Here is a 23,590-nt window from a genome sequence, read left to right as displayed (position 1 = left end):
ATATAGCAGTGGCTGGCAAAAGTTTAAAACGTATGCACAAGCCAAAAAGTTGGCTTTGCCAATGCATGTTTTTGCCAGGATTTCGGTGGAGAACATGCAGCGTGCTTATAAATTGAGTGGCTGAAGGCGGGCCTGGTAAAACAGCGTGTTTGCAACACCAGTGAAGTAATTAACGCTCAGATTGCTTTGAGCAAGCACTGGCAGGCACTTTGAATGTAAAGGCTGATGGACGGCCTTGATTAAAGCGATCTTAGAATTCCCATGAGGAGGTGGTGTTGGCGGGCAGAGGCTAAAATGGGTGGGAATGTTCATAGGGATTAGCATGGCCATGGGCAGGCAGTGGGTGGACACATAACCAAGCAACACCTACAGGCTCTGTATCCCTCCACGTGTCATTCCGGGCAGGGCCTCTTTGGTTCCCAGTCCAACCCTGTTCCTGCCTATCTACTCCAATGCAATAGTTTCTGCTTGTAGGTGTCGCAAATACCTGAGCACCCCAAACTAAAAAGGGGATGTTGGCAAACAGAATGGCTGGCTGACTGGCTGGCATGGCAACTCCATGGCATGATTTTGTTGAATTTCTGTTGCATTCAGCTACCTGGTGCAATGACTGCTTGTTTAACTATATATTTCTCCCAATCAAGGACTTTGATTCACAAAGCTCTGTGCTCCGGCTTTCATGTCATGGGCCAAACAGAGATAGTACCTGCTTCCTTTGTCCTTGCAGAGTAAGACGCATGATTTTTAGACCAATGGTAAGCCCAGCACAGGCAAGGCCCGCGTCGCTCCTTTTTAAAGGCTCATCCCCCCCCACTCACTCAGCCCCCCTTTCCCCAGCATCCCTAACTATACCATCTGCTGCTATTGCTTTCCCTCCTGACCATCCACTGTTGCCTACTCTACTCCCTATATTTCTTTAGTTGCAATTTAATGCCATCGGAAATCTTAGAAAATCACTCTTCACTGACGATTAGGATAAATAGATAAAAAGGGCCAACATTTCCCAATTTCTCATGTCTTCCTACAAGATGAAGCAGGGAGGGTTAACTGCTTTTTTTCTACGGTAGAGTTCCAATCCCATAATCCCAAGCACCTTTTAGTACACTCTGGTCTGGGGAGTAACTCTTCCCTCCTGGATCCAGTTTCGAGTCGTTTATCATGCTTAAAGACTGTACTGGACAAATGGAGCTCTTACTCAATCCCCGTTCATCACTTAATTTAAATCCAAATAGAGAGTATCTAACTCTGCATTCATAAATGTATGCAGTAAATACAAAATAAAAAAAATCCATAATTCCCCCTACCCTATAAAGATTGAATCCTCAGTTCAAATCTAAAAGCGACGATGGGGAAAAGACTTCGGCAATCTCAAAATTCTTTGCCCTCAATTATCGACAAAAAATCCAAAATTTATGCATCGTAGGGTTCTATACCATAGATTAGTTTCAGGAAAATTTTGATGAGGGCAAAATTTTACGGGCTGGTATAATGGAAATTATGCCATATTTACCATCTACCATACTAATCTGGCTAACCAACCTGGAGGATTTGTTTAAAAGATACTCATCTTTGCTTTATTGGGCCTCCCAAAAATTGGAAAGCCCAGGTAAATCAAGTGATTTGTGTTGGTGGAGTTTTCCTTAAGTCCAATTGAGGTAAGGCTCACTATCCCTTTTAATACAGGACCCAACTACTAGTATGTACTAACCAAAGGATCTTGGTAGAATGGCAGAGCAGCCAGGCTTATCGTGGGAAGATGTGAGCTGTAGGTAAGTACACTGTACCCAGTAAATATAACATTCCAAAGAAACTCTTGCACAGTAAATGTTCTATTAAAAATATACATTTATTCTTATTTACACAAAGAAGGTAGATACATGCTTGTTTCACTTAACCAACACACATTGGAATTAATAGCAATACTTTTTAGAGGTGATTGATTCAATAGTAGTGGCTTGCGGTTGCATTTGTTACAGAGAATGACACTAATGACAGATCTACTGTATTATTGGTACTACCGCACACTCGCATTGACTTGGCACATATAGCCTTTCACAAGGGCGACCACGAATTGCGAGAACAGCCAATCGCATTGGACCAAGAAAAAGAACACTGCAGGTGAACTCCATCCAAGTGCACGGTACGTTTATAATACACCAAGACTGTGGATACAGGCCTCAGGCACGGCCACCGATCCATGCACCATAGAATGCAGCTATAGCTATGCTATTCCGGTCTCGCGGCACACATAGCCATCCACACTGAAACCCTTGACATACCTCAACACCTCTGCCATTAGTATACAGTGACAACCAACGAAAATAAATTGTCTAGCTGGGCACACATCCAATCTTCAGCACTAGCACTCTATCCCAAACCTCCAACATCACCCACATGCCTGACCGCTGGGCTGCTTACTGGAGTCTAGCCAGCCCACCTAAGTCCCAACCCGCAAAAATGCACACATACATCTCTTAATTTAACTCTTAGAACCTCCTACACATTGGACTGTGGTCACCAAAGGTGTTCCTACCGCAAAGTGCATTGAGGCCATGGGAAAGGAAACTATATAAATAACGAATACAATGTAAAGTAATGCTATTAGTTTAGTAAAACCACATTAAATAAAGTCGGTAGGGTGGAAAATGGTTGGTTATATATACACTTAAACACCTTTTACACTTTAGTGACCCTCCATCAAGGCTTCTAACGCGAAGTCCAATCTCTAGCTATACCAAAAGGTCAGTGTAGGAGTGGAACCGAAGTCTAGTGTAGCAACAGAACAGGTAACGTTCTTCGGGATACTTCAATCACTCAAATGGAAAGGTTTAGCAGTATAACACAAAGTACGGGGGAATCCTGCAAAGGACTGCCTACTAGGACACAAGCTGTTAAGTTTTGGCCAGAGGTAGGGTGGACACCCAGACACCTCGTAACGCACTCGAGCCACACTGGAGCGACTCTTCGGCTTCAGATAAGTTCTACCTTTAGCCCCACAGTACCTTAAGTTGGAAGAAGCAAACGTAGTTGGATTGTCTCCTGTGCAGCAGCGACAGACCCAGTCTCCTGATTCGTTTGTCTGGTGACGAAAGGAAGGACTTGGAATGTCACAGCAGCAGTCGCAAGAGAGGGCTCTTGGCATGGATTTCTCCGGTCTCCTTTGGCAGTCTGCGGTTTTGGCACCCTTCTTATAAAAAAAAAAGTATCCGTTCCAAGGACAGTTATCGCCCAGTCGATCTTCGATTCTGCAGTCCTGCACTTTGGTGAGGGGACTCGGATGAGTGGTATCATGCTTCTGGACGGATTCGGCTTTGCCAAGACATTTCACTGCAAATGGGTCGGAGGTCACTTGGTATTCAGTCTGCAGCCCTGGAGAGTCACAGCACCTCTGGAGATGGCTCGATTTGTAGCTGGTCTTGAGGCTAGACGTAGTCTTCCTCTTTCTTAGCTTGTCTCTAGCTAAGAAAACACGGTCAGGACAGCACTGGGCACGTCACAATTATCGGAAGGGTCTGCAGGGGTCTCTGGTCTTCTGTTCCAGTGGTTGACTTTCCTTCTACCTCAGGAACCACACAATACATTCGGTTTTCCCACTCACTACCCTGCCTTTTACAGTAAGGGGTGTGTGGCTGACCAATCAGAACGGCCAGCTCCCCAGTGGGAACTGGTTCCATTCAGGCGCGCTGGCAGACAAAGGGCAGGTGAGTGTTAAACTCCTCACACTGCAGTCTAGGCAGGGACACACAAGGGTTTCTGTTGAAGGCAAAACCTGCTTTCCCATATGGGAAAGCAGGTTTTGCCTTCAACAGAAACCCTTGTGTGTCCCTGATATATATATATCTCTCTCTCTCTCTCTCTCTCCACGGGCAGGAATCAACCAGAAGAAAACTGCTACACGGGTTGTTTATAATTTAACAACCTTTATTTTCATATATATCAGTTTAAAAATCAAGATTTCCCAGTCAAATCTTTTGCCAGACGGCAGCCTGACGCGTTTCGCCACAACCTAGTGGCTTGTTCAGATACTCCTCCCCAAGAGGAAATTCGTTTTTAAAACACCACAGTGATAAACATGGAAAAGGTGACTTGCACAATTCACACAACTGGTGGCCATGTTTGCTTGGGCTACTAAGTGTATTTACAAATCACATGGAATTTCTCATAATCTAAGCCTTGATATATATCAAATACTGCTGCAAAACGAGTTGCACTCTAAGAAATACTGTGGGTTGAAACATCAGGTCTGAGTCTAGTGATTCAAAAGAAGGCAGTCTTTATTGGTGCATCAAACACTAGTTAAAAGCCATACAAATAAACTCAAAGGGACGTTGAAGGGGCATGCCAGTAATACTATCCCTAGTGTGACGTCCACTGTACCCATGATCCCTCACGTATTGAGGTCCCTCAGATTGTTTTCCTCCGCCATTCTAGACAGACACGTATAGCGGAGTTCCTCATTTGGCGTAAAGCCATGGACTTATTTCAATTATCGATAGTTATTTCTTTCTATTCTTTACTCCGACATTCGAAACATCATGCTGGTGAAGACAAAGACTGCCTGTTGATGGGCTACCGCGATGGACCGTTCAGCCTTGGAAGGCCCCTCTGGGCCTCGCCCAGACAGTAGGTGGGGGGGGGGTTAATTCTAGGGTGTATATGCCCTTTTTCCTACACTATTTTCGGCCAGCTGCCATAGTTTGTAGTTCTGGACAAACCCCCATTTAAATTCTGCCCCAAGTGCAATCGTAAAATTCCTGTGGGTCGATGAGCAGCTCAAGGCCATGGAGGTAGAAGGCGCTTAAAGTGATGCCAGCAACGCCGCAGTTTCGGACGGCAAAGGTGACTGGGTTGCTCCGGCTACCCCAGTGCAGGCCCCCGACCCTGGAGGACAGACCGGCAGCCATGTTGTGGGGTCTACACCCGGCGGCGGAAGCGCTTCAAAATCACACACCACTAAACACATAACCTCAAGTCAAGGCTTGGCACATGGGTCGAGTGTTCGACAACGCACGCCACCCAGGGAAAGGTCAGATAAGTCCCTATCCTCTGGACGTTCTCGTTCGAGATCGCCACACGACAGGACCCAACCATCGAAAGACTGCCAGGGTGCTGCATGCAAAACTCTCTCCAAAGGCCGGTCATCCGCAGATGAGGCTCCGGCCGTTCCCACTCCCGAAAGTCGACACTCAGTGTCAAATCAGGTAGTAGGCCCTAAACAGTCGGTTACACAAAACTCTGGGCACCAGGGTGGGGGGGGGGGACAGTACATAAGAAGCAGTCCTCAAAGACCCCTCACAGGGATAAAAGCCCTCATAGAGAAAAGGCTTCTCAGAAGCAGAAGCCTAAGGAAACTAGGACAAACCTGTAGGTACTAGGCCTAAAAGATCTGGGGTTATTCCGCCCACAGATGTAGATTTAGGACTTACTTCACAACCCTTGGTAATCCCAAGTTTAGCGGAATGGTCTTCACAAGACATAGATGGGGTCATGAGGAGAATGTCCTTTATGGCCAATTTCTACAAAAAAGACCCGGCATACTTCCAGAGTTTCCAATCCACCCCCTCACCACAGCTCCCTCTGGGTCTCCAGTCTCTGCTCCGCCTTCTCAACCACCTTCTAAAATTGTCATACAGAAACTCCAGTGCATAGCACAGTCATAGAGCTCTATGACCGGGACTCCGGGAACGAGGACCTCTCAATTGTAGAGGCAGATGACCCTCAGTATGATGAGGAAGCAGCAGACTCTTATTATGGGGACGATGAGGACCAAGAGGCTGACCCAGAGGCCAATATGTACCCGATAGGTGAATCTATCGATCAGGATCCTCCTATGGTTGATTCTCCTATTGACAACCAACCCCTTCTTAATGAGGTGCTAGCCAGGACGGCAGAGCACTTTCAAATTGACACCTAAGAAGAGCAGGAGAATAAAAACTTTGTAGAATAGATCCTTGGGGACAAGAAAACGGTGGCGCAGTTTATTCTCATACTTTAGTCAGTACAGCGCAGGATACAACTCTCATTAGAAGCCCCTAACCTCACACAGGCTGTAAACCCACGTGGAGAAAAGCTTTTTAAACCCGCACCTTCAGACCTACTGTATATTAGAGGGCAACTGAAGCCAGACTCATTAGTTGTAACTACAACTAGTAAGAGCGGGTACCTCCTTGCTTCCTCTGAGGCCCCACCCGACAAGGAAAGCAAAAAGATTTACCCCGTGGGTAGGAAAGTCTCCTCCTCTGTGGCTTACCAAACCAGAATTGTAAATCATGCTACCCTTTTGGCCAGTTATAACTGCCACCAATGGGAGGAAGTGTTGTCTCTACTATAGTCTGCCCCAGAACCAATACTGCGCCCAGTATTAGATTTGCACCCTGCAAACAAGTATATCAAGCCACAAAAGGTCTGCATGACTAGGCTACAAGAGGTAATCCCTCTACTAAAAAAGGGGGACTACATGGCAACATTGGATATGAAAGATGCCTATTTTCACATTTCAGTGTTGCCAGCGCACAGAAGATTCTTGCGTTTCAAGATGGCGAACCAGCACTACCAATTCAAAATGCTGCTCTTCGGTATAGTCTCTGCTCCAAGGGTATTCATGAAGGTACTGGCGGTGGTGGCAGCGCACCAGCGCAGAGTGGCAATCCCAGTGTACCCTTACCTGGACGACTGGCTCATTACAGGGGAGTCCCCCCTAATTTGCAGACAAAACATTCAAAAGACAATCGACCTCTATCAATTGGGCTTCTCCATCTACGGGAAAAAGCCAAGCCTAGTGCCAACCACAGGAGCTGTCCTAAACACGAGGGGTTGGTCTTTCCATCGGAGGAAAGAGTCCAAAATGTGTTACTGCAAATACTGCATTATCGGGCCGGCCGCCATATAATGGTGCGCAAAGCTATGCATTTGCTAGGCATGATGGCATCTTGCATTTACCTAGTTCCTCACGTGCGCCTGTGCATGCGATCCATGCAGGAGTGGTTGGCGAAACAGTAGTCTCAGGCAAGTGGTCAGTGGGATGATCTAGTGGTTGTTTTCGCCAACACTTGTACAAAATCTTCGCTGGTGGACAAGGGCAAATCTGTTGAAGGGGAAACCCTTCTACAATCCAGACATACAGGCAATTGTCACAACGGCTGCCTCTCTAGTCTCTAGCGGGGTGGAGCGCTCATTACCTTCATCACACATCTTGGGGTGTGGGGTCCTGCACGGCAGCCCAAAACCACATCAATATGCTAGAACTTCTGGCAGTATTCAAAGCCCTTCAGGAATTTGAATCCCATTTAAAGAACCAATACGTGCAAGTCCTGACGGACGGCACTACAGCAATGTTTTATATCCACAAACTGGGGTGGGGGGGCACACGTTCTCCAAAAGTGTCCAGGCTTGCACAGCAAATTTGGAAATGGGCACTCAAACGGAAGATGTTCCGATCATCGTCACAGCATGTTCCAGGGGAACTCAACTCTCTAGCAGACTCATTGAGCAGGGATCCCCTACCAGAGGAACACGAGTGCCGTCTACACGAAAGTCGTAGAACACCTCTATTGTGGCGAAACTCCATAGAGACTTGTTCGCTACAAGCGAAAATCGTCAATGCCCAGACTTTGCGTCCAGGTTCAAATCAGGTAGTAGGCCCCAAACAGTCGGTTACACACAACTCTGAACGCCCTATGGATGAACTGGTCAGGGAAATTTGCTTACGCTTTTCCCCCAACTCCTCTCATGAGGAAAGTGGTGAACAAGTTGCACAAGAATCGATGACGCTTATCCTAGTTGCTCCTATGTGGGCAAGACTACCGTGGTATCCACATCTGCACAGACTGGCTATGTGTGATCCCATCAAACTCCCGTGCCAGTACAACCTACTCACCCAGCATGAGGGACTAACAGTGCACCCACAACCACACTCCATGAACTTGGCTGCATGGCTCCTGAAGTCATAGAGTTCGAGTATCTCAATCTACTGCAGCGATGCATGGATATCTTGAAACCCAAACACTAGGCACTGTTAGAAAAAATGGAGACGGTTCGTAATCTGGTGCCAGACTAAGCAGATCAACCCGATAGATTGTACTCCAGCTAACATTCTAACCTATATGCTCCACTTGCTAGATGCAGCGTTAGTGTTCACTCCCTAAAAGTCCACCTGGCGGCTTCGTCCGCCTACACCACTTCCCATAATAAGGTCTCATGGTGGAAGGTACTAGTCATCAAAGCATTTATGGAAGGGGTAAAGAGACTCCACCCTCCAATTTCTAACCCACCGCCAGGTTGGGACCTCAATGTGGTACTCTCTAAGCTCATGGGACCCCCATTCAAGCCTATGCACATGTCTAGTCTCAAACACCTGACTTATAAAACTGCCTTCCTAGCAGCCTTCACTTTCATAAGAAGGGTTGGTGAAATCCAAGCATTGTCAGTGCAGGATCCTTTCTTTACTATACATAAGGACAAGCTGGTTTTACGTACTCACCATAGGTTCTCACCTAAATGAATCTCCACATTTCATGTAAACCAGTCTATTGAGCTACCCGCGTTCTTACAAGAGCCCAAAAGCTCTGCTGAGGTAAGCCTCCACGCACTAGATGTGAGGAGAGCGGTCCCCTACTACGTAGACAAGACCAGACCGCTAAGAAAGACAGATCAACTTTTTGTCTCCATAGCGCCAGGCAGAGAAGGTGACCATGCCTCTAAGAATGCCATCTCTAGGTGGATAGATGGATGTATCCAAACACTGCCTTTTACGCCAAGGGCCCACTCCACAAGAGGTACTGGAGCCACTCTGGCTTTCATTGCAAATGTCCCATTAGACCGTATTTGCAAAGCAGCTACTTGGAGCTCAATGCATACTTTCACTCAGCACTACTGCATTGACACTCATTCCAAGACAGACACACAAGTGGGACAAGCGGTTCTAAGACATTTACTCGCTCAGGAACCTTCTCACATCCCTCCTCCTCCTCCTTCCACTGCTCGCTAATCTATGCACAGCATGTGATCTAAGCAGATTCCACAAGCCTCAGAAGGGATACATTACTCACCGTAATTGCATTTCTGATGATTGTATCTGCTTGGATTCACATGCGACCCACCCTTCCTCCCCTCGGAGAGAAGGCGCATGGATGCTTATTAGCTTGTCTGATACGTATCTGCTTGGATACAACTGTACTCGCGCTACACCTCATGTCAGAAAAATAACAATCTGAGGCTCGACGCGTGAGGAATCATGGGTACAGTGGACGTCGCACTAGGGATAGTATTACTGGCATGCCTGGCTACGTCCCTTTTTGAAGTTTCGAAAACGACCACTGTAATTCTTCAGTTTCCACTAGATGTAGGCCTATACACAGCATGTAAATCTAAGCAGATACAAGCATCAGAAATACTTGTTGTTAGCCTGCCCAGAATAAGTCAGCCTTAGGTTCTACTTGCCTCTAAATTGCTGATGGCTCCTTTTGGAAGTGTATAGGTTTTACTTACCTTGTGTTAGCTGTGTGCCTTCCTAAAACGAGAGTTTTTGCTTGCCTAAATCTGTGTTGAACTGATCTAAAAAACACACTATACTAGTATATTACAATCTTAGGTTTTACCTGCCGAGAACAGCTGAGTGCCATTCTTGACAAGTGTTCTTAGGTCTAGCTGACTTCGGTCTGCCTGGAGCCATCTAAACCTAGTTTAATAAGATCTTACTGATCTTAGACTGTGTTTCACTGCGCTAACAAGTATGTGTAATGGTATAATTAACCCCAAGGTACAACTCCCCTAGAATAACTGTTATCCTGAATCAGAGTTGCAGGTGTTTAACTGTTCTCAGAATAAGTGTCCCTCTATTCTAAAAAGTATACTGTCCAGTTGACTTACTGCAAGTATATGATGTCTTGCTGAGCATCACGGTACAACTGCTAGGGTCTACTACCCCGCATTACTGTAAGTAATCCAAAAGTACCTATTTGTTTTGGCTTCCCTAGAACTACTGTTGGGTATTCTAAACAAAGGTATATGCTTTGGTCTGTGCAGCAGTGTTTTTTTTTTAATAATTGTAGTTCTATATAATGTGTGAGTACTTATTTCCCCCACAATTTATCTTGGCCTACTTGTATTTAAATACTTTTTTTTTTTTTAATACAATTCTTAGTGTTTCCTTGGACCATATGTGTACTGATTGTACAGCCCCCTCTCGCTCCTTAGATACGCCTGCCTGCTCTGTTTATGCTACCATGAACTCTGGTGGTACAGCCTTATACTAGGAGTGGAGTCTTGTTACTGTCTCAGTTGAATGGCTTTACTAAGCCCTTAGTTGGACAGCTTGAAAGCAAATGTCCATTGCTGCACCCAGAATGCATTTATAACAGACCCCATGTTTGAGTCAGATATTACATTTCTTTTAAAGCATTACACCGAATTGGACCCTCCCCTCCCAGAATGGTAGAAGGGCTAACCAAGAACGGCCACGATAGATATGGCGAAAAAAGAAAGGAGCCACCATGTTGGCACACAAGTGGACCTATTGTGCATAAACGAGACTGTAAATACAGTCTGCGGTTAGAAAAATGAGCACAATAGTTGGTAAAACACATCCACTGCCACCAGCCATAACTATAGGGTTGTCTGCGACTATAAAAACAAGTCACAGGAGCAGAGAGAAGGCGGATATTAGGCATCCCCTTAGCACTCCACATAAGGTGGTATCTGCTACGCTCTCATAATGTTTTAGCAAGGATACAAAGTATCCCCTCTATCCTGAAGAACACTAGTTTAAGACTAGTGAAATAATCTCGAAGGAGAAGCCAAAGGGTTCCCAGCAAAACTGCACCTATGGTGCTGTGTGCTTCAAAAGTTTAACACAGATCCCTTTAAAGAGATATGGAGTAAAGCGGACTCCATACAAAAGGTACAACCGAGTTCCAAAAGTCAGGGCAAATAAGAATGAATGAGGGGGAAAAAGTCTGCCCTCATTTAGGATAGAAGGGAAACTGTTCCAGAAGTCCAGCAAAAAGTACTGCGTGTCTCACTAGGAGAGGGGATTAAGCATAACCTGGATACATCTTCCTAACAATTCACCCTTTCCAGTTTTCTGTAAGTCGCAACACCATTTCAAATATTTACATTTCTTCCTGCTGGTGAACTGGATCACCTTTGTTTTATTGGTGTTTATAGCCAAAAAAAAAATTCTGTGCATAAATCCCCAAGCATTAGTTTCTGTAAACCCAAGGGGGTCAAATCAAATGACAAAGTAATCTGCCTAGGAGAGCCATGTAAGCTTCTGATGGTTCAACATGGGCGATGCCAATGCTGCTTTTAGCTAGTGACTCCCACGTAGGAGACATATAGATTAAAAAGGCAGGGAGCAAGAATGCACCCCTGTTTTACTCCTGTGAACATTGAGATTTTACGCGATAACTCCCGATTATGATTCATTCTCAGCTGGATGTTCGATTCTGAGTGGAGGGCTATTGACCTCAGTAATCCTACAGAAATGTTCCATTGAGACAATTTTTGCCATTATAGATTTGTTAACTTTGGAACTAGTAGGTAAGTAGTGTCCAAGAAATTGCTGCATTTTTATCGATTTAAAATTAATTGAAGTGCAAATGGCTTTTTTTAATTTTATTTTTTTAATTTCTTTGACAATGCTTGCTTACCATATTCCTTGTTTCTACTGCTCTTCCATCGCTTACATTAGTGTGACTTCTTTCTGCAGCCTCTTATTCTCCTTCTGTTGGACATAACACCCATGATGACAGCGTTGCAGGGAGTTGTAATGGAGCTGGAGGACTGTGCCACAGCGCCGCTGAAAGGTAAATCAACGTAGTGTGGGTCTCGTATACATTTGTTTTGACACTTAGGAAATGTTATGAAGAGATTGCAATTTGTGTCCATACTTGACCATTAAACTCATATCTATACAGTAGATGTAACAAATTTAACATAGGAATCTGTGGTGCATTGATCTATGGTGAACGTGGGTGTGGCTGTTCGGCAGCCTATCAAATGGGTGGAAGGACCCCACTGTTTGTACATATGGCCAGATGTAAAAAGCTAAATCGGTCAAATGGCGATTTATGTGGATTCTAAATCTGACCATGATTGACAGTGAAAAAGAATGTTTTTTTGACCAAGCACCCAGTATGTCTTTAGGTATTCACCTTGTGCAGTAAATATTGCATGATTTAGTCATAATTCCCTCTTGGGGTTCTGCAAGTTTAGATCCTAACCCAAAAGGTGATGGGGGAAAAGTATAACTCCTACCCCCCCATTCCACCAGTATGATGATGTCAACACTTTTTTTTGGTAAAGAATTACCTACGCATCCCTTCAGCTTAGGCGCAAGACTCTGCAGAAGGTACCACAAGTGAGTGATGTTTGCATGTCCGATGCCCACCTTCTCACTCCCGACACACGCACCACGACTGCTTGGTCTGGCGTGCCATCACTGCTGCTTGGTCTGGCGCACCACCATGGCTGCTTGCTCCTGCACACCACCCCCACCATGGCTGCTTGCTCCTCTTATCACTTCCTCATATAACCCCACTTGTTACTCTATGCACTCATGATGCAGTACCACTTGAACTCGCTACCCAATGCCAAAAATCGCTGTCAGTCCACTCCACTCTTTCTCCCACTGGTCTTTTGACTACCTCTTACACCTCCTGATTTCACTCGCACCTTCCTGTTCCCGGGGGGCGTATTCCTCCTTTCTGTCCTCTGATTGGTTATCTGTCCTTATCCAGTTTGGCCCGGTCTTCCCCGCCAGGCTGGTATGGCAGACAAAGTAGGCTTCAAATAACAGGGTTAATCTCCATCCCTTTTCTCTGCACAGGTCTGCTGCACTGTAAAGTCCCATTTGAGATTTTGCCTGTTCGATTAAGTCAAAGGGGCCTATTTTAGACTACCTTTTCTTGTTTAAGGCGCTGGCGTGCAATGAGCAGATCATGGCTCTGCCTCGTAGGAGCTCAAACAATGGTCCGTTTGTCCTGTGGCAATTGGTGCTAGCACTGGTAGTTGCTCTATCACGTCCCTTTCTTCTTTCTTGCTGGTGGGTTCTTCGGTCTGTGTGTGGGGTGCTGCAGTTTCTCTTCAGGATTTTCCGTGTTCTTGCTTGCTCAGATGTCTTCAATCAAAAGAGCCCTCTGACAGCATTTTGGGTCACAGGCATGGGGTGATGCAATTTGGTACTGCACAAAAAAATACTGGCACTTAAAGCAGGGGCGGAATGGATGAGGGCGGGCAGGAATTGAGATCCTTTCAACTGTCACTGTCCTGCCCAGGGTGTAGGGCTGGCTCTGGATTTCTTCCTGGCAGGCCTCCCACTTGCAGTTGTTGTGGGGTTCCCGCCCCTGCGTGACCAGTCTAGAGTATTGGCCTTTTCTTATCTCTCGAACCTTGGACTTTGGCTTGCAATAACACTGATACCAGGGGACAGAAAATTGTTTGGGGCTACAATGCTCAACATAGGCTTTGCAGTAGGAGGCTTGTAGGTTTCGGTTGAAGGCTTGGTGTTGGTTAGGTCAAGTTCAGACAGACTTTGGGCTGGGACTACCCAAACACACTTAATGGGAGGCACCTGAAATGCTGCTGCAGGTGGAGACTGCCCATTAGGGGCATCTTGCCACTTAAAATTCTGTCCAACAGGTCAGACCCTGGAGGGAGGGAGGGAAGGAAGGGAGGGAGGGAGGGAGGGAGGAAAGAAGGAAGGAAGGAAGGAACTCAAACAATGCTCCCTGGGCCTACAACTAAGACAGCCCCTATATCCTGCCAGGAGGACTGAGGGCACTGTGCCTTGCTGCATCCCTGGTTGGGGATAGACTTGTGAAGTTGGGATTGGATCTCCGTGGGCTAGTGGTGCTAATATAAGCTGTACCTTCCTTTTCAGGGGTTTGATATGTATTTTGCCCTACTCCAGTAATTGTATGTGTATCTAATTTGTAGTATTGAGTGATATTACCTGTTAGTCATTTTTCACTGTTATTTGGCCATAAGTAAATAAGTATTTGTATACCTGATTGTCGAAGTGTTCCTTGACTGCTTCACTGTGTGCTCATTTTGGACCCCTTGAAAGCTCACCACCTCTTGACGCTTGGCCTATACCACTCGCTTTACTACCTTGAACTGGTTTGGCAACCGCTCCCAGAGTTGTTTCTGTCACAATATATGTTGGTTTTCTATACATCTGTCCACCGGGCCAGAGTCTAGAAAATCAGTCCTAGCACACTGCAAAGCTGCTTTTACTTCAAATACTCATGTGCCGTCCCGTCCTTCATAATTGTGGGACTTCACTCTTGCAGGGATGGGACCAGAACATTTGGGTGCAAAACAAAATTCCCTCCTATTTCAATTGGCTGTGCATGCTCCAGATTGCTCACACATCCACGCCCCTACATGCAGCCCCCCCTCACTCCCACAGCCTGACAGTACAGAGCTTGGATGCTGTGCTGCTATTCACTTTTTCTTTTCTCCCTTTTTAATCTTTTTCTGCTGGCTCTTGGTTTCCTCTGACCCCTAGCAGCGCCATCAGCTTCCCTTGCCAAGACTGAGAGAAGCCGACTTTCTGACCTGCAGGTTTCCGCCATGGACCTCGCGTTCACTCTGTTTACAGTGCTTGGGTGTGGACCACTGGTGGGGACTGACGGTGCTGCAATACCTTGTCTGTTTGCATGATTACTCACTGCCTTAATCGTTGGGACGTCTTCTGCAAGCCACCTCTGCAACACCTTCAAGAATGTCTGACCATGAAGAAGCGACAAGAGGTAAATGATCTCCCCTTTTCCCTGCATCCTCGTTTAGGGCTGCATGGCTTTCGGATTTCTTTCCACGAGTCCATCATCCAGAAGGTGTACAGTGACCCTTTTCCTACAGGAAGCTCTTAAGAGGTTTCATGGTCAGGAGGTGATCTCCATGCAGGGACCCAAGGATACCCAGTCCTGGGTAAAGTCTGGGCAGGGGTCAGAGGATCATTCTAAGAGGGTTAAGTGTGAAGAGGATACATTGACTGGCTCCTGCAAGGTGGTTGTGGTTGAGTAGTGTACCGGCATGGTCGAGGTTCCCCACAAGGCGCACAAACACTCACAAGATGCTGCCAAATGACATCAAATAGCTACTGCAAGTGAGTTGTCTAGGAATGAGTAGTTTCCTGGTCTTTTGGGCCTGCTTCACTTCGGTACTTCAAACCTTTTGCTCTACGGTTCAGTGGTCCGTTCCAACACTAATTTTGTGGCCTTTATATTGGCCTGTCTCGTGTAAACTCTTCTGGCCATCCACATGGGTTGCTGTGGTCTGCAAAAGTGGCTGCGTAACCTGTTTGGCTTCTGCTAGCTTGTGTGGAAAGATACTTGCTTGTCGGCTGCTAGGAACCTGTTGAAACTGGCGAGCTTCCACCCACCCCCCCCCCCCACACAATCTGGTTGTCTGCTGATAGCTGGTCCGAACTACTTGGTTGCCTGAGCTGCAAGGCAGAGTTCTGTTAGTCTTCCAGCCAAAGGCATTGAGGAGCGTATCCTCATTTTAACAAAACCAAGGCTGCAGACGAGCTGTCCGAGGGATTCTATTGGAGGGTGCTTTTGCTTCCACGGAGGATCAGGGTTGTGGTAGAAAGCCAAAAGTCCATGTCGATTCACCTGTTAACCACTGGGACCCTATGAGGCATCAGCCAGATCTTGAGGGCCTCTGCCTTGATTAGTGTTGGGCAAAATCATGGACCTTCCCTTTTTAGGGCACTGATCTGTTGCATTTTTTGACTGACAAGGAGCTTCAGGAAAAAGACTACACAAGCGCCCACATTCTTGGCTAAGCTATGCTTCACCTTTCCCTCACAGGTGAAGGGCAGTTTGTATTCCTTTGTGGATTTCAAGGGCTTCTTTGACTGACTGTCCAGAGATGCAGATTATTTTCTCAACTGAGAAAGAAATTGCAGCATTCAACCCTCAGTGGGTTCTTCCATCGGCCGTCTTCTTCCCCACCCCCTGCCCCTCCTCAAAATGTAAACCAAAACAATGACTGGCTTTTTTGCCCTCCATCGCAATGGGGGGGAGATTTCTTTCCATCTTGTGAAATTACCGTCTGTGTTTTGGGACCGGTGAGACTTTTTTTTTTTTTTGCCAGATCAAGGTATGGCAGGACCCCACCTCCTCCCTCTGCCTGGAAATCAGTGAAGGATGCATCACTCACACCTAAAGTTACCAGACTGGGACAGGCTACCTTCCAGCCTGTTCAGTGACTAAGAACAAATGGGTGAGCCTGCATGTAACTCTGGACCTGTCCTCCTACTCCTTTCTACTCTTCAAGGGGGGGTCACACGGCGCAGATCCAGTCTGCCCTCTCAGGGAGGTTGGGCCTAGCAGTGTATCTGAAGGATGACCACCTGCACATGCCCATTTGGAAACTGAACCAGTTTTATTGCATGGTCCTAACTTCTGGACTCCTGGTTCCTTGTATTTTTACCAAGATGTCAGGCCAGCAGTGCCTGCCTTCGTTGTAGGAGGGAATACATGTTTGACTTGACTGGCTGGACTGGGTTGGTAGTCTGTATTTGGGGTCCCCTCTGTCCTACTGGACTGGTTTTGTCTTGGTGAACTTAGCAAAGTCGTCCTTCATGCCAGTTCAGACGCTAATATTCATCGGCTTTGTTTGGGGGTAACGCCCTCCCAGAATGATTCTGCTGGAGAGGATCAGGACCTTCTCGGAACTGTATCTTCTTGACCACTTCTGTGACCACAGCCTGGTCGTTCCATATGCTCTTGGGACTCATGGCTTCCTATGTGCCATACTCTGCCGAAGAGGCCGACCTATTTTGGTAATGTTGCGCGTACCCCCCCTTCATATGGAAACATCTGAGATCATGGTGCAACCACCCCAGCCAGCACCTCCGGTGGTGCTGTTGAACCCTGTTGTCACCACGCCTGTGACAAGTGGTGTTTACTGTCTTTCAGGGGCGGCTCCTCCTCCTCCTCCTGGTTCCGGCGCCAGTCTTCTTGAGGGGAGGAGAATGGAGATATCGGATTCTACCCCCTACTCCCCCCCATCCCCCCCCCCCCCCCCCCAAATGTACTGTTGCCATGGATTCTTTTTGGGCTGGGGATGTGGTGGGGGAGGAGGGGACTCTGGACTAAAATGGAATTCAGACAAGTGCGTACTCCAAACCAACATCCTGAACCTAAAGGTTATTCTCAATGCAGTGAAAACCTTTCTGCCCATCAGGATTTCCTGCTGTCAGATTTTCAGACATATATACTCACTTCCTAAATACCTTCCTTCTAGAGCTCTCCGATCAGCTACCTCAGATGCTCGTCCGGTCTGAGCCTTGCTGCCCTGACTGCACTCCCCTTGTACCCCTTCCCTGCACTTCTCGTTGCACTTGCACAATCTGAATGTCACAAGGCCTAGTAAAATAGTTTGTCGTGTCATCCCTCTGTCTCCTCCTTTGTCGTGTGACGCCTAGAAACACTTGTGCAAGGGCGCGTTATAAACACCAAAACAGACACCAAATCAGATCTCGTTGACAGTACTCGGTGGGGAATTCTGGGAGTCCGGCCTTGAGCAATGATTCTGGTCAGACCTTTGGTTAGCCAGGTTCTGGTTTGCAATCCTCGCTCAGTCTTCTCCAATCGGGCTAGCAGGTCTGGAGGATTTGGCATCTCTAACATCAGTCTCTTTATTTACCATCCTGGTTCCCAGAGGACATGACTCTGGTATTGTCCAAAGGGAACTTGTAGGGGATCATGGCTGATTGCTGGCCCTGCAAGCTCAGTACAAGAGTAAAGGGACAGTGTTTTGTCATGTGTGCCTCGAGGCCGATAAATCCTCTTGTGTGGCTTGGGCCCAGTTCTTATCTTAATTTCAGATTTGGCATCTTCTGGGATATCTGTGGAAACATGTCATACCTAACCATTGGCGAAGGTGCCCTACAAGAATGTGAAAAGGGTTCCTTACAATAGAACATGGTGGTCCAGAAAGCAACTGTTTCAACATGAGGTCCTCATCTCTCCTGCAATAATGTGGTGCTGGATCCTGGTATCCTAATGCATTGGTGGTGGCTGTCACATTGGCTTGCAGGGTTAACTAACAGCAGGCTCTATCATTACCAGTGTTCTTCCCTAATCCATCCTCGTCAGGGGGAATAACTTGGCAGAATGTGGATGTTTGTCGAGCTCTGAAGTGCTATTTTGATACAATCTATGAGCTGACCTAATCCGGCAAACATTTGTGTACCGTGTGAAAGCAGATCTTGTGGACTGGCGGCTTCCAAAGCTACAATTGGTGGCTTTATAGTTTTAGTCTGTCTTGTGCAGAACTACACTTCCCAGGGACTTCACCCTTCTAAAGGTTTACATGTTCATTCTGTCCAGACCAAGGCTGCCTCTGTAGCCTTCTCAGGCATGGTACTTAGGAGGTCATTGCAGGGCCACAACTTAGGCTTTGTGTTGTTACTGTTTGTACTCCAGCTTCTGTTCTGATGCTAAATTTGGCCATGCAGTTTTGCAGAACAGTTTTGGTTAGTTAGCGGCTGGTTAGTCTCCTACAAGTATGGATGAAGGGACTTGGGAGCAATTTAGTTAATCTCTGAAGTGATTTAATGTGCCTCTAGTCCCCTGCTGTCCTATGCCTCTCCCCTCAAAACCTTTGCTGCTAAACAGGATAATGTATCCTGAAATATGAAGGGGTGGGGCGTTGGAATAGGAATACAGTAGTGACTATGGTGAGTAACTGTAACTGAACCAAGGAATATCCCTGTTTTGGGTCTGTCATTTTGGCCCTGTGGCAACATTCTTGCCCAACTCAGACCCTATACTTGCTCCTTCGTAGGCAACCTTTACTCCCTTCCCTTTCTGCTGACCTCCCCACCCCCCTCTCCCTCTTGGGCTGCCCCTTTCTCTGCTGTTTTTCATTTGCCCATTTCCTTTTAATCTGTCATGGATTTTGACTTTGCCATCTTCCTCCGTGTGCTTACTTTGTTTTTCTTGTCCTATAGCTTCCAACCACAACTTAGTTTGGCCTCCTCTCATGACCCCGTTTTATGGTAGAGTGGGCTATCTAATCAATGAGGCCCTCGCCTCTGACCCTCTTGTACCGCCCTGACATCCTCTTTTGCATATGCCACCATTCGACTCCTCCCCGCAATGTTTTGGCTCCATGTCCTCCACTCCTCATTACCTGATCTAAACCTTCTCCTTCAGTCTCTACCCACTGACCTCCCCATTGTTATATTGCGACTTCTTCCCAAGCCCTCTGCAGCCACCTGTCTTTACTGTAATTCCCTCTTATCTGATCACTCCCTTCAAAACCATTCTGCCTACTCTGGTGGGAACTCATGGCCTTCTTTTGCTCTCCACTCCCAACATCTCCTTTAACTCCTCTCGCTCTGATCACTTTGTTGTTCACTTTAACATCCAATTCCCTCCTTCCTCTAATCTTCCCCTCTTCAGTGACCAAGAGGCAACTTATCCTGGTCTTTTGCCACTTAACTTAATGTGCGGACCTCTCGCCCCTAGTCCTGTTTTTCTGACGTGACTGAGCACTTAGGACTCACTGTGAACGACATGACCCTATATGGACGTTCACACCTTTCCACTCCCATCCTCAGCCCTGGGTCTCCTGAGCTTCAAACCCTCAAAACAAACAATGTGACAAACAAATCCTCAATGCCCCTGCCCCTCCCCATGCCTCATAAATCCCCTTCCTTCCCTCCTCTCTGCCCTGCACTGTGCCAAATCCTACTACTTCACAAGCCTAATCTCCTCCTTTTGCTGTTGCTTCTTCAGGCATCTTCCCTCCAATCTTTGCCCGAACATTCCAAGTCCGTATGAATTTCCTCCTCCCTCTATAATGACTTTGATCACTACTTCTCCTTTTAAAATCTCAAGACACTCCGAGCCCTCCTCTCTCACTCCGCACCCTACTTTTTGTCCACTGCTCGAAGTGTTGAGGCGCAAAGTGAGCTAAGTGTTTGGTGGCAGTGATTTGTGGAGCTCCTGTAAAATGTTTTTCGTTCTACTGCCACTATCACTTTAAGGGCTGTTGGGGGTGATCAGGTAGGGTCCTCATGATTACGAGGGGTGTATGTTGCGCACACCATATTGATACTTGGGGGCAGTGGCAAATTGGGCGCGTTGCAATTTTATATACATCGAGTGTAGGTAATTATGGATGGGAGATGTTAGTTTATTGATTCTGTTGGTCTACAAATTGAGGCATATTAGCTTACATGTGTGCAGAAAGATAACATGTTAAACCCACCAAATGTAAAAACATGCATGCACAAAAATACAAATAGATGGTGAATTCATAAATCTCTCAAATGAATCAAAAACCCAGTATTTCGGGCCCTTTTTGTAAAATGCACTTTGAATTTTAAACTGAGTTTGCCATGTTTTCAGAAGGCAGAGGGCAGGTGAATGAGTAACTGCACATCCTGTGCAGCTAGCAGCTTCACAATTTTAGTAGCATGGACTTTCAGGACCTGGGGGGGGGGGGGGGTTAACGGAGAAAGAATGAGTCCTCTAGTTCAAAAGTCAGTTTGCAAGCAGGACACAGTTTTTTGATTTGACAGTTTCACAAGGGAACAGATGTAATCTCGCTGCATTGAAGTTGCGCAGAGGGGGTTGATAATTTGCTTAAGCTGGCAATAAAGATGAGGCCCGAGACCAGGGTGTGTGATGGTCAATTGTTTTTACAGGTTGAAACTAGTCTGTATGTGCTGGAGTGGTGGTTGCATGAATTAATGTCTTCAGAGGAGGCAGGAGTCTGAGGCAGATGAGATTAGGTCAAAGAAAAACACATTTATTCAGGCCTTCCTCGTATTGCTAAAATATTCAAGCACACCATGTGCAAACACGCTTACGGTAAAAGGCTGTAGGCCAGTTACTGCTAGTAATGAATTATGTTTCAATACTGATGTTTAACCATGTGCTGACATCACTTACTGCGGACGAATCCTAAGAGGTGAGGTGTGTTATTGATCTGAAGATGACTGATGAAACTAGCCAATGAATTTTTAGGAATTGGTAAAAGATGGGATTTCTTTGAAGAGGTTTCTACCCAATCATGTTTGGGTGGGGGGGGGGCATTCAATGAAGTATCGGAGTAGTTCAACTGTTGCAAAATGGTATAAAATGTCAACTGATGTGGTTTGTTGAGACTTGGATTTGTTTGGTCTGCTGCCACAGCATGATTCTTTGGGACGGTGCCCTCCCTGTCACAGTACAAACGTGTACTCGTTCCTCAGGGGGCAGACCCAATTTGGGCTGAGGCCATTAGTGGTCCCAAACTACAGGGGAGGAGCCCTTTAAACAGGAATCATTACCCGAACCGCACACGCAAAGCGTTGTGGGCGTGCAAAACAGCTACATTCTTGGCGAACAAGGCATATTGAAGGTAACTCTTTACATCTCCTTCATCTTAATCTATTGTGGTTAACTCTTAGGCTGCAAACTGTTTTTCTTTACTGTTTTGAGTGATTGCTGGAAGGAAGCTTTGATTGTGAGCGAATGCCTGATCTATTTTCCAGAGTGAAAAGGAAAGGTAAAAGCTCAAATTGTCCTGCCAACTATAATTTAAGGCATAAACGGTGAGGGGCATGTGTGTAAAATAACATCTGATAAAGTATGCGTGCAGGAATCTGTGCAAACTGAAAGCATCTTGGATGCCATGTTACAGTCTAATAGTGGCAATACATCTAATGTTAAACATTTCTTGGGAGAAAAGCATCTGATGTGTAACGCGAGAAATGAAATGGCAAGTGGACGCGAGAAGGATAAAACTGATTCCTTGATCGTAGATAATTGATTTGCTTGAATTGTGATACTCGCTCCAAGATGCAGCAAAACAAAATCCTTGCATCGGCTGTTACTCCAGCAACTTAACAAGGAAGCGAGTAACAGTATAATTTCTTAACTACAACCTGGCTCGTTTTCCTCTCCACGGCTGTCCAAGTCACCTAACCTCATCCCAGTGATAGATGACAGAGAACATCCAGTCAGTGGGTCCACACATATAGAAGAAATGCAAAACGTAATAACATTGTAATGACCCTTTTAAAAAAACTGATAGAAAAAGTGGATACCTAGCATTAAGTCGTTACTGCAAAGTTGGAAGGAGTAGGTCAAACAACTGATGATAAAAATGTCTCGCTGAGTACAGACTTGATTGGGGATAAGGTGTTCGTGGTGGCGCAGGAGTAACAGGTGGAAACAACAGTTTAAAATCTTGAACACAAACGACGTATCTGAAGTGTATCTCACTCAAAATCAGCACCGTAAGAAAGTGCTTGCGGTGCCCGAAAACAATTAGGTGAAGTTGGCTCTGAAATCAATGATCCGGATACAGCAATCCTCCCTAATAGCCAAGGTTTAGATAAAGTAAGAAAATGGAAAAGAAGGAAAAGTTTCGCAAACGACTACTCGAATCTACTTGTACATCGAGTAGCTGGTTATTGCAGGGATCCAGGCCCTGTGAGGCATGATGTTCCCAAGCATTTGACAGCAACCGCACAGACACTGAATGAATTTCATGAATCGTTAGAGGACTGTACCTCTACTCCCGAAAAGGCTTGAGCGAAAGACTACAATAATAGCTGGTGGCAATGAGGTGGAGGCACAAAAATGTAAGTTACATACCACTTGACGACAAATCTTTTACAATCCGAAGTATATTTCCAGGGAACGGCCATAGGAGAATTAATAGTTCGGACTTGCTGCATTTAATACAACTTATTCCTCCTCTATGGATCTTCATCACTTGTGATTTTTATTTTGTCGACTCATTGGACGATAATGATGGGGGCATGTCAATAATTCACTGTTATAGAATGGAAGCAGTGTTGGCTATTCGAGTGCAGTACCAGATTTTCTTAGTTTGGCCATGACCTGGATTCATCTTTGGTTACATATTCCAGCTGTGACTCCTTTACATTTGAAATCTGTTAGTACTAACAAGGTATTGCCTGAAATGAATCAATCTTCAGTGCACCCCAAATCAGAAGACACACAGCAAGTCTTGAAGTGAATTACTAGTTTGTTGCCAGTTGGAAATGTAATGCAAGCATAATCAGTTGAAATTGTTTCATGGAATAAGAGATAGCTTCTTAAAGTTGTTAAAAACGAAAGATATTTTTCCACTCCAAGAGAAATGGCTCACTAAAAATGTTTGCATCAACAGTTATCAAATAGATCAGCAATTTGCGGCTAAGGGAGTCATAGGCTGATCTAGTGGTGGTCTTTTGATTGGGGCAAAACACTCCATTCCTTTATGTTGTTGAATCATCTACTTTATTCAAACATTTTATGGCGGTAGAGACCTGTGTGATGAATCTCATGTCCTCACTTCTTTCCCAGAGGTACTCTCTCCCCATGTGGCTAGGGGACGGCAGATACTACCTGATCATGATCTTGACCCAGGGGGTGGCTATGCGTGGGAGGATCACGTAAGGGGAGGCGACCCTGAAGGGGGAGGACGGGCATTAGATGGGACATGGTATCTACCTTTCCCTTTTAGGGATATTAACCCCCCACCCCCCTCTTCTCATGCCATGCTGGCATATTGTAGTATTTTACCCCCCACCTCCCCAAGTCAGCTGACTGTATCTTCCAATACC

At 46.0% G+C, this 23,590-nt stretch overlaps 1 protein-coding gene across 1 annotated transcript in view; it reads left to right on the top strand.

Moving 5' to 3' along the window:
• Positions 1 to 23,590, top strand: part of MDH1 (malate dehydrogenase 1) — a 237,330-nt gene that overhangs the window by 32,651 nt on the left and 181,089 nt on the right. The window contains exon 3 of the mRNA XM_069608193.1: positions 11,708 to 11,804. Coding sequence (XP_069464294.1) covers positions 11,708 to 11,804 — 97 coding nt within the window. The remainder of the gene's footprint in view (positions 1 to 11,707; positions 11,805 to 23,590) is intronic.

The sequence above is a fragment of the Ambystoma mexicanum genome, chromosome 4q (genome assembly GCF_040938575.1).
Source record: "Ambystoma mexicanum isolate Mex_15411 chromosome 4q, UKY_AmexF1_1, whole genome shotgun sequence".
NCBI lineage: Eukaryota > Metazoa > Chordata > Amphibia > Caudata > Ambystomatidae > Ambystoma > Ambystoma mexicanum.
The sequence above is the reverse complement of the archived record's forward strand: the minus strand, read 5'-3'. Positions and strand labels throughout refer to the sequence as shown.